The 10,913-nt window shown below is 38.2% G+C and overlaps 1 protein-coding gene and 1 pseudogene across 1 annotated transcript in view; one reads left to right on the top strand and one right to left on the bottom strand.

The window, feature by feature from the left end:
* Window positions 1-10,913, bottom strand: part of DGKI (diacylglycerol kinase iota) — a 273,413-nt gene that overhangs the window by 96,709 nt on the left and 165,791 nt on the right. Inside the window, exon 21 of the mRNA XM_023530296.1 lies at window positions 496-575. Within this exon, the coding sequence (XP_023386064.1) occupies window positions 496-575 (80 nt within the window). The remainder of the gene's footprint in view (window positions 1-495; window positions 576-10,913) is intronic.
* On the top strand, window positions 4,943-5,061 carry LOC111739243 (annotated as a pseudogene).

Raw genomic sequence — 10,913 nt, 5'->3', positions numbered from 1 at the left:
CCAAACCTCTGTTTTCTTTCATTATTTATCAGTGCTCTTTGAAATTCAGTACAGCTCAAAAAATATAGGTAGGAAGTCTAGCAAGAAGACAAGAAGTTCCCAGCTGCAGTTATGGATCATACTAGAACAACATCACACCGTGGTTAACCCATTCCATCCTTTCCCGTTTCAACCACCTGAGCAGGGACACCAGTTGGGGTGGGAGAGGGCAGAGAGTGGTGTATGCTCAAAAGCCAAGGCCTCCATATTTCCGTTTCCTCCCCAAATGCATCATTTCAGAAGCAAATAAATAAATAAATAAATGTGTGTGTGTGTGTGTGTGTGTGTGTGTATGTATATATGCATGTGTGTGTGTGTATATATATATATATACACACATATATACGCATATATATGTATACACACACACATTTATACATACACATATATATAGCTGGTAATTGTCTATGAAAATGGAAAACTGAGCAGAAGAAATAACTGGCCATAGGAACTCACCTCCTGTAGGCGATCTATGTACATGCGGCAAGTCTCCAGATCACAGTCTCCACGTACCACTAGGATGCCCAGAGGGATGGCTACGGGGGAAGGAAAGAGAAAAGTCTAGAATAACACATTCGATTTTTCTAGAATGGCATAAATACATTTCTGATAGTTAAAGAGTCTCATCAATATCACTGGTTTTGGACATTTCGATATCCGAAATTCTCCCTACACCTCCCTTATGATCTCGATCTCTTCATTTCCTCAGCTGTCATAATCTTTCCTTGCATTTCCCATGCTGCCTTTTGCCGCCTGGCCAGCTTTCATTTCATCTTGTCTCAGTGTCCCTTATATGAAATGTAACATCATGGAAACAGTGGATTGGCAGGACCAGGAGGCTGCTCACAGCCAGCTGACGATTTATGCCTGGATTTGCAATAGGCAATGTACCAGAAAGGAATTTTAAAAATCTTACTTCTGCACACCTACCCCTTTCTGTCCTGAATGCATAGGGCTTAATCTCTCTGCCAGTTTGCAACAGTTTCCTGTTTGAGAAACTCAACTACTCAAGGCAGTGTCGCGACCTGGTGGCCAACAGCAGAACTAAATAAAAATAAATGTTTTTGTTTATTTCTTTGTTTTTAAAAAAAGCTTCTAGAAAGTTCACAGCTTAAAAAATCCAACTGACTTTAAAGATGGACAGTGTAAATGTGGTAGCAGGCAGGATTGCAGGTAATGATTTTTAAAAAGCTGTTAAGTGCCTTAAATACCCTATTTAGGTGGTGGCAAATGTCACACAGCGGCTTTAGCGGATGCAGTCTCCTTTTTCAGATACGACCATAAAGTTCCTGAAATACCAAAAATTTCTCCAGAAATAAGACTTGTTTCTCTTTACACCCCCACTGTCTGGTAGAGAAATGGTAGATATTCAATAAAAGTTTGTAAAGAGAGGAGAGAAGACAGACTTAGGGCCTGTTTGTGTGTGAAAAAGAAAGTGTGTCTTTAAGGGCTAAGTCAACTCTCCAGACGAGGCAAGGAAGCAGGGGTTTGGGGCAAGAGTAGAGGGCGTGCATTGGGTTGAAGCCTGCCTTTGTTCATCTTTCCAGAAGCTAAGCGAGAAAATCACTAAGCAAAAGAATGAGGAACTCTACAAGTGTCACGTGTCTGAGGAATAATAATCTGAAAAAATACTTTTGCCTTTCTTTTTGAATATAAATAGAAACATCGAAAATGTCTTCAGTTTGGTAACCATGCATCTTTGAAGGAAATAGAAGGGAAACTCAATAAGGAGATCCCTAAAAGCACTGATTAAAGCAATCATGCTCAGCTACAGTACTAAATAGATCCAAATAAGATGATCCACTGAGGTAACAGCAGAATAAGGATTTCTAATACCTGAGGAATGATGAGGAAAAACTGGAGTTTTGGCCTAGAAAGTAAGTCAAAGGTTGTGGCAACAGAATATAGCTATAACTAACATGAGAGCGCATGTTAGAATATGTTAAATATCAACATGGTTATATTTTTAAAAGATAAAACTAATGAAGAAGAAACAGGAGGAGCATCATTCTGAGGACAAAAAAAAATCGTTGAAAAAAATTGATAAAACAAACAGAGTTAGATAGAAAGGTTAGAAGATGAAGATGAGGAAAACTCCATAAAAGTAGAGAAAAAAATTTTTTTAAAGGGCATAAAGTAGGAGAGACAACCTAAAAAAGTAAAAAAAACTGGTCCAGGTGATCCGACACTTAAATAATAGGAATTCCAAAAACCAGTGAAAACAGAGAGATGTAAATACCAGAAGCAAACAAACAAACAGAAACATTTCTTCGAACTGAAGAATATCCGTTCCCAAATTGAAATGGTCCAACAAGTGACCAGCACAATAACTACAGAACATTAGGAAGACATTTTATTTTGAAATTTAAGAATATTAGAGACAAAGAGAAGAGTTTACAAGTTTCCAGAGAGGAAAGACTAGATGACACACAAAAGATCAGAGATTAGATAGTTTTAAACTTCTCAAAGGCAACTCTACAGTCAGGGAGGCAATGAAATGATGCCTTGAGAATTCTAAGCCTTTTACTCATAATCCATATGATCTAATACGTCCAAGGATTGAGTAAAGAACACACCCTCTATCAAGAATCTACTGTGGTACTTGCCCCAACAAAGGTTGAGTTTGCAACAAGAACGAGGAGTGTGTGGGATGTAACAAATGGAAGCAAAGGAAATCTCCAAGGGGATGTGGCTGGAACATCCTAGATGACAGACATATTGGGCTACCAGACAATCCACACTGGAACACTGCGACTCAACAGAGAGATATGTCAGATTCTCATAATCCTCCAAGAGTGGTTTTACAACAAGAGGATAGAATGCCCAGGTGAGTCTGAACCTATTTCTTATGTTTACATGACAACACTATATCACCTCCAGATGTGGCCTGCCTCGACCTGTTCTTGAGAGCAAGAGTTAGGTCATAGTGAAGCAGAAAAGCTCAAAGAAGCCCATTCTCTCTAACAATATTTCCATTTGATAGCTAGGACTCACCCTAACACCCTGCCAAATGCTTCCCAAAATCCAATCATTACCGTGCCTACTACACCTGTTAGGATGGGCTCATGCGCACTCTCAGGCAAACTGAAGTCAGACAGTGATCCAGATTCCTTTCAGCTCTTCCTTGAATTTGTATTTGTTGGCTAATTGAAGAAAAATTCATTTCCTATACTCTGTATCTTATCTTTCTTATCCTAGCTTTCTTCTTTACTTCTCTGTCCCTATTTATATCAAAACATACTCTCAGATCTTCTTGGTACTTGAGTATACATGACTAATAATTGATTAAAGGAAGGGTTAATCCTCTAAGGAGCACTTGAGTTTTACCATGTTTGGAATTTGGGCTACTTGACTGTCACAGACTGAATGCTTGTGTGTCCCCAAAATTCACACGTTGAATCTCTATCCCCCAAAGTGATGGTGTTTGCAGATGTGGCCTCCAGAAGGTAATCAAGGTTAGATGAGGTCATGAGGGTGGGGCCCTCATGGGGGGATCAGTGCCCTTATGAGAAGAGACACCGCAAAGGGAGCTCTTTCTCTCTCTCCTTCCTTCCACCATGTGAGGACACAACATGAAGCCAGCTGTCTCCAAGCTGGGAAGAGAGCTGTCACCAGAAACGAAATCAGCCATTATCTTGATCATGCACTTCTAGCCTCCAGAACTGTGAGAAAATAAATTTTTGCTGTTGAAGCCACCCAAGCTATGGTATTTTGTTATAGCAACACTAGCAGACTAAGACAATGATAAAGCTTTGACGATTTAGGTACAGAAATAGAAAGAAATTGTAGTGTTAACTGGTGATCCTTAGCCCTAAGAAGATTATACTACCAATTACCTCATCCCAGCCGAAACATCAGTCCTGCCCTGGCTCCCTCTCAAGCTTCGCCCTGGCCTCCACTAAGCACCTTTCCCTGTTTCCGTTTGTTTAAATGCCTCATAATCTAGAATGTGATTAAATTAATTGGTAAAAAATCTATTATATATTTCACACATGCTTGCTCTGGATTTTATGTGTGAAATAAAAATGCCAATGGGTCATAATAATTAATTTTGTCTTTTATACTTGAAGTTAGGACTACTTGAACTCATTATGCAAATATATGCCAAATAGTGCATAAATTAACACTATTCATCTTCAACAAATGCAAAATCTAGCAACCATGCCGCAAATGAACTCTTTTATCTGCAAAAAACTTCTAAAGTATGTATGCACTAAAATATGTAAAATATGGTTTCTAAAATACATATTTTACCACAAATCGTAAATAAAGCCAAGGAAATGACCAAGCTCAGGTATCATATACATGGGATTGAATTGCCCAAAACTTTAAAAACTGAAGTTTTAAAAAGCTATTAAATGGAAAATGCCTAAGTTTTAAGAAAAGTCAAATAATGTTTACAAATAACTGGAGATATGAAGCAAAAGACAATCAAATAATTTCCTCAAGTGAATTAATTATTTAACTAAAAAAGAACAAAAGACCTTTGTGCACCAACTCAGGGATGATCATCCCTCCCAGAGACCTGTGAAGCAGACTGTATTCTGGGATGACAGTTGGGGTATGCCTGACTTGTGTTGAGGCCAACGAATTCACAGTATAAAGGAATCTGAGGTAAATGACGACACGAACTTCATAAGTTCCCAGATGCAAACCTGTTTCCTGCAATACTGAACTAAGAGTGCTCGTCCTCGCTCGGCTGCTCCGAGCCTGAGCCTGGTCATTCTGAGGACTGGCAATGACGGGAGAAGCAGGTGGCTGAAACCATCCATTTTCTTACATTAGTGAATCATACCTCCACCTCCGGAAGAGCCAGCTAAGCCAGAACAAAACAGACTTTTTTCTATACGTATACTCTGGGACCATGATCCAATCCAGGTTGTATTTAAAGAATCACAATCTTGTCTACGACCATGCCACCCTGAGCAAGCCCGATCCCGTCTGATCTCGGAAGCTAAGCAGGGTCCGGCCTGGTTAGTACTTGGATGGGAGACCACCTAGGAAGATCAGGTGCTGTAGGTGTAAAAAAATAAATATAAGGGATTGTAAGCTGACAAGGTCCTTACAATCTGTGAGGTCAACCAAAGGTTGCCTCATCTAAAAAATAAATTAATTAATTAATTAAAGAAAATAAAGAAGATACACAATCCTGAGCCATGTTACAAGAACTTCTACTGTCTACCCATGACATAATGTGACAAATTTACACGTGGGTGGAATAAATCTGGTTGAACAGGAAAATGATAATAAGGATCATATGATCTGAAGAAGGAGAAGAAGAAAGAGGAAGAAGAGGAACAGAAAGAACAGAAGGAGGAAGGGATAAGGGAAGGAAGCCGAGAAGGAGAAAAAAGAGAAGAGAATGACTTACGTTAACATATGTTTTACTGTGTTATTTCATCTTTGCCACAATCTTATGATGTGGATATCACTATCCCCACTTTTAAAATGAGGGAACTGAGTCAAAAAGATTAAGTAACACGCCCTAAACGTAAATGTCACAACTACTAAACGGAACACTTAGATTTCCATCCTAGGCTTCTTTTCCTCAAGAGCTCCTGTTCTGAGCTATTTCTATTGCCCATCAATCCTGGGGCCCACAGAGGATGGAGTCTCTCCTAACTTTCAGCACTGAGCTCACAGAAATGAAACCAGAAATCAGCAGCAGGCTGACCGAGGAAGGAGGACAGAATCACAAGTCCTCTACTTAAAGCGACGCGAGAAACAGGACAAGGCTGTGGTCAGCAGGAAGTAAAGCTGTGGTAAACGATTCCAGGCCTGGGACTCAGAAGCTACTTGTGAAGTTCGACATATTTTCATGAACATACTTGACAGGAGTGGGATCACATTTAGAGACCCCTCACGCCCCTCCCTTTCCAATAGGCCTGCTTCAAGGGTTTTATAGACTGTGAATCAAGCTTATCAAAACTGTTGACAGTCTTACTATAACCTTGTCTTTAATTTAGGGGGTCATAGAATTAAACCGTTGCTTCTTTTACAAAGAGATGCAACTACTAAATTGTGAGCAGGACACTAATCATTATAGGGACAGTAGAAACAACAAGAGTACATCAGACTTTAATCAGACTTGTTTGGGAAAATCGTAGGTCTTGTTTTGCTATTAAAACCCTGGCGTTAGAATTTCCAATACTGAACTGAAGAGCTGATTGACAATTAACATAAACTAAACATTAAAACCCACACTCTCACTTGAGGTAGAAAAAGTCATTACTTCAGATGTACAAAATATTCAAAAGTATTTCCCATGGATTTTCCGATAGAGTGTTTACTAAACATCAGTTTCAAATACGGTTAACATTTGACATTAATTTGGTAGTTTTGCTATAATAGGTATGCTCATACCATTTATTTTAATGTTGAATTATCCTTGGTAAACATCCACGTTCAGGAAAATTATGATTACAGGAATGTTTGATCATTTCGATTACTCAATGAGCTTGTCTTGCCCTTGATTCTTTTGCAATATAGTATGTGAAGATTCTCTGTAAAGAGAGTAATCCTGGTACTAATAAAACAAAACAAACGAGAGGCCCAAAATGGACTCGCTTGCGCTAAGCCCCAGGCCAGCAAACCGAGACTCAATACCTAACCCAATCTCAGTTCCAGTCTCTCCTAGGAATGTCACCATTAACCAGTCGATCGGAAATCATCTGGTCAACATTAGCAAGGTGATGTGCTGGGTAGATCCCTTGCCTTTCACAAAAGGAAGGTGACCTTGTCTGAAACAGTTTGCCCTTGGAGAGCAACTTCCTTGCCTTGGCCTCTTTCTGACTATGAAAGCCTTCCATTCTGAGTGGCTCTTCAGAGTTCCTCTCTATTTGCTATACGGGACGCTGCTCAATTCATGAATTGTGAAATAAAGCCAATTAGAGCTTTAAATTCACTTAGTTGAATTTTGCTTTTAAAAGTACCTACCTGTCTGAGTTATCGTAAAGATTAAATAAGTCAAGGCTGGTAGAGCACATAATATCTGCGAATCCATCTTATATTCACCTCTCTAAGCCTTATTAAATTGATCAATTTTCCCTAATTCTATCATGAACATATACTGGCCATTCATAAAGCCTCGAACTAATTTCAGCAATTGCTTTTATAGCAGATAATACGTTGTACTAAAGTCTCAAGAGGCTGGAGCTAAACCAAAGAAGGTAAATAAAAGAATCAACCCAACCTACAAGGAGATGAGAGGAATCGCAGCTGGCTGCTTTACGACACAAGCTAAAGCTCTCAGGGCCAAATCAAGAGCAAGCCACCTTTGACACTAAATCCACATGAAAACGTTAATGGGATTTATAAAAAGAAAGAAAACTCTCAGTAGCTAATTCATTCCCTGCGAGATACTGTCATGTATTCAGCCAAGGTGTTACTATGGAAAAATGGGCGGAAAGCTCAATATTAAAAAAATAATAATAAAGATTTAATTATCTGACGCATGAGCAATTACAGTGTAATCCCAGTTAAAACAGAATTGCTGCTAAATGGGGCTACTTACCTCTTCAAATCATAAACAAAAGTATCTTCAATGGGATTATTAAAAGAAGGCAGGAGACCTTCAAGAAAAGCTTCTCACAAGTGCAAGGGTTTGCAAAGATTGGGTTTTAAGCTCTACACATATACATAAAAGTATTAGAATTGCAGAGGCTCTGTTGAGGCTAAATAAAAAGGCTGTCACTTTCTGAAAAGAACAATAAGCACAATCTTAGAGTTGACCATTCGTAAAATAGGAAAGTATTTGGAACAATACGGTAAACCATCAAAAATACAGATAATTTTAGAATGAATGCGTTTTATGTTAATACTATTCAGAGATTTTTTTTTAAACTTGACATTTCCTTGAGCATCAATTTTATATTTCTTGACATAATCAATTCAGTTTATGTCAAGTACCCATTTTCTTTCCATCAATCTATATGCAGTCTTAAGACACCAATAGTCTGAAAAAAACAAAAAACAAAAACAAAAAAAACTGTTCCCTAGAAAATAACATAGGAGAAAAGCTAGGTAAGCTTGGGTTTGGCAATGACATTTTAGATACAACACCAAAAGCATAACCCGTGAAAGAAAAAAATGATAAATTAGACTGCATTAAATTAAAACTTCTGCCCTGCAAAAGATACTGTTAAGAAAATAAAAAGACAAGACAGAGTGGGGCAGGGAGAGGGGGAGAAAAAGAACTTTGCAAAACACATATCTGATTAAAGAATGGTATTCAAAATATACAAAGAAATCATAAAACTCAAAAATAAAAGAGTCAATTTTTAAAAGAGTCAAGGTGATTTCCGATCAACTGGTTAATGGTGACATTCCTAGGAGAGACTGGGGAAAAGATCTGGACACCTCACCAAAGAAGATATATAGATGGCAAATAAGCACAGGAAAAATGTGCTCATCATCATGTGTCATTGGGGAATTGCAAATTAAAACAGCATACCATTACACATCTACTAGAATAGCTAAAATTAAAAAAAAAATTAAAAAAATAAAAAACTGACACATCAAATGCTGGCGAAAATGTGAAGCCACAGGAACTCTCATTCGCCGCTGGCAAGAATGCAAAATGGTTCAGCCACGTTGAAAGATAGCTCATGAATTTCTTCCCAAACTGAATGAGCTCTTAGCACATGTTCCAGTAATTGCTCTTCTTAGTATTTATACAATTCAGTTTAAATATATGTCCCGACAAAAAAGTTGCACATGATTATTTATAGCAAGTTTATTCATAATTGCTAAAACTTGGAAGCAACCAAGATGTCCTTCAATAGGTGAATAAATAAACAAATTGGCCATCATACCAAAATAATGGAATATTAATCAGCAACAAAGAGAAATGAGTTTTCAAGACAATGGAGGAACATGAAATGCACATTGCTAAGTGAAAGAAGCCAGTCTGATATGGCCACCCACTGCTTGATTCCAACTATATGGAATTCTGGAAAAGACAAAATTGTGGAGACAGTAGAAAGATCAGTGGTTGCCAGGGGTTACAGAGGAGGGAGGTACAGCATAGGAGGTACTTAAGGCAGTGAAACTATTCTGTATGATACTTCCATAGTGGATAAATGTCCTATACCTGTGAAAACCCATAAAACCCACAAGAGTGAATCCGAATGTAAAGTGTGGACTTTAGTCAATAACAATGTATTAGAGTGACTCATTCATTGTAACAGATATACCACAATAATACAAGATGTTAAAAATAAGGGAAACGACGTGTGCTCAAGATTGGATGAGGGGTGCTTTGAGGGGACATAGGGAACTTTCTGTACTTTTCCATCTAATTTTTCTGTAAACCTTAAACTTCTCTAAAAAATAAAGTTTATTAATTTAGAAATTAAAAAGAGAAAAGAAAAAAGAAATTGTTTTGAATTTCCTATAGACAGATACTTGATCAGATAACACTGACATATAGAAAAATAAATGTTACCTACTTTCTTATCTATTGTGCTAACGCTCTTCAGGAAGTCAACGAGATGATGCAAATATGAGACTAGAAGTAAAAATAAGGGAGGGGGTGGGGACTAGAGGAAGGAAGGAAAGCCTTCAAGGAGAATTGGAGCGGAAAGTGGAATTTTTTCATTTTACTTCATTAGGTCTGAATGTGTCAGTGTCTCAGGGAACTACGATTCTAACTTGATAGCTGACAATAATGAGACAGAATGAGTTGGTGATATTTCAGTTCAGCTGTTTGCCCTTTTGTGTCACAGGTCCATTTTATAGCAACCTGTCACCACTGACTGCCCACTGTTCACCTGGAACCAACAGGGGAAATTGGCAGGCATATCGGCATTCAAAAGGAAACATAACACCCTAAGAACTGTATGCCTCATCATGCCATCCCTGGTGTCTGTCAAAGGTTTCACAACCCCCCGATTCTTATGATCAAAAATAATCCTAAAATTTGAACTCCCATAGCTTCAGCTAAAACTAGTCTCTTCCATAGTTAATTCAAAATGTCACCCATAAGATAAAAGTAACTGTGCAGTGTTCATTGCACTGTTTGTAAGGATAATATTTTTAAGGCGTGCTTCCTAGAAACTAGCAGTTTCTTGAAAAATCTGGGTTTCAAACTACAGGTCAAATTTTCCTTTTTATCTTGAAAATATACTGCCTGAGAAGGCAGCCCAAGGGACATGCAAGTCACTTTTTTTTAGTCTTCTTAAATGCTTTGCCATTTATAACCCTCTGGTCTTCATTTTCACTTAATTTTTGCAAACATGTATCGTATACACAAGGAACTGTGCCAAAATATTTTTCAGGTCTACAGGTCATTCACTCAATCATTCAGCACACAAGTTTTAAGGATTTTCTCATGCCAGGAACAACTCTAGTGCTAGGAGCTGGGCATACAATACAGAGTAAGACACAGTACCTGCCTTCAAGGTATCACAGACTGGGAAGAGGGCGTGACATAAAATCATCTACTGATTATATACCTTGTGGTAGGAATTCCGACAGATAAGAACCAAGCATGTTTAGGACCCAGAGGAACTGTTCATTTCCCAGGACAGGCATAACTCCAAGAGGAGTTATTTCCCAAGTGAAGAAAATAAGATAGTTAAGAGAGACAAGAGTTTTTCAGACAAAGGGAACTCCCTAAGTCTTAGACCATCCTTAGACTCCAAGAAACCAAGGCATGGAAAGACACAAAGGTTTAGGAAGATAGGTAGGTGCACAGTAAAGGGGGGAGAGGCCCCCTTTTTTGTTGTTGTTGTTGTTTGTTTGTTTGTTTTTGTTGCTGTTGTTTTTTTTTATGCTAAGGAGGTGAGAAGCTAAAGTTTTGTTAACCAAGAAGGCCTTAATGTTCCGTTCTGCTTGATTAAACCTTCAGGCAAGTTTTTTCCTGACTATAGACT

Source organism: Pteropus vampyrus, unplaced genomic scaffold, assembly GCF_000151845.1.
Source record: "Pteropus vampyrus isolate Shadow unplaced genomic scaffold, Pvam_2.0 Scaffold48, whole genome shotgun sequence".
NCBI classification, from domain to species: domain Eukaryota; kingdom Metazoa; phylum Chordata; class Mammalia; order Chiroptera; family Pteropodidae; genus Pteropus; species Pteropus vampyrus.
This window is presented reverse-complemented; position numbering and strand designations above follow the sequence as displayed.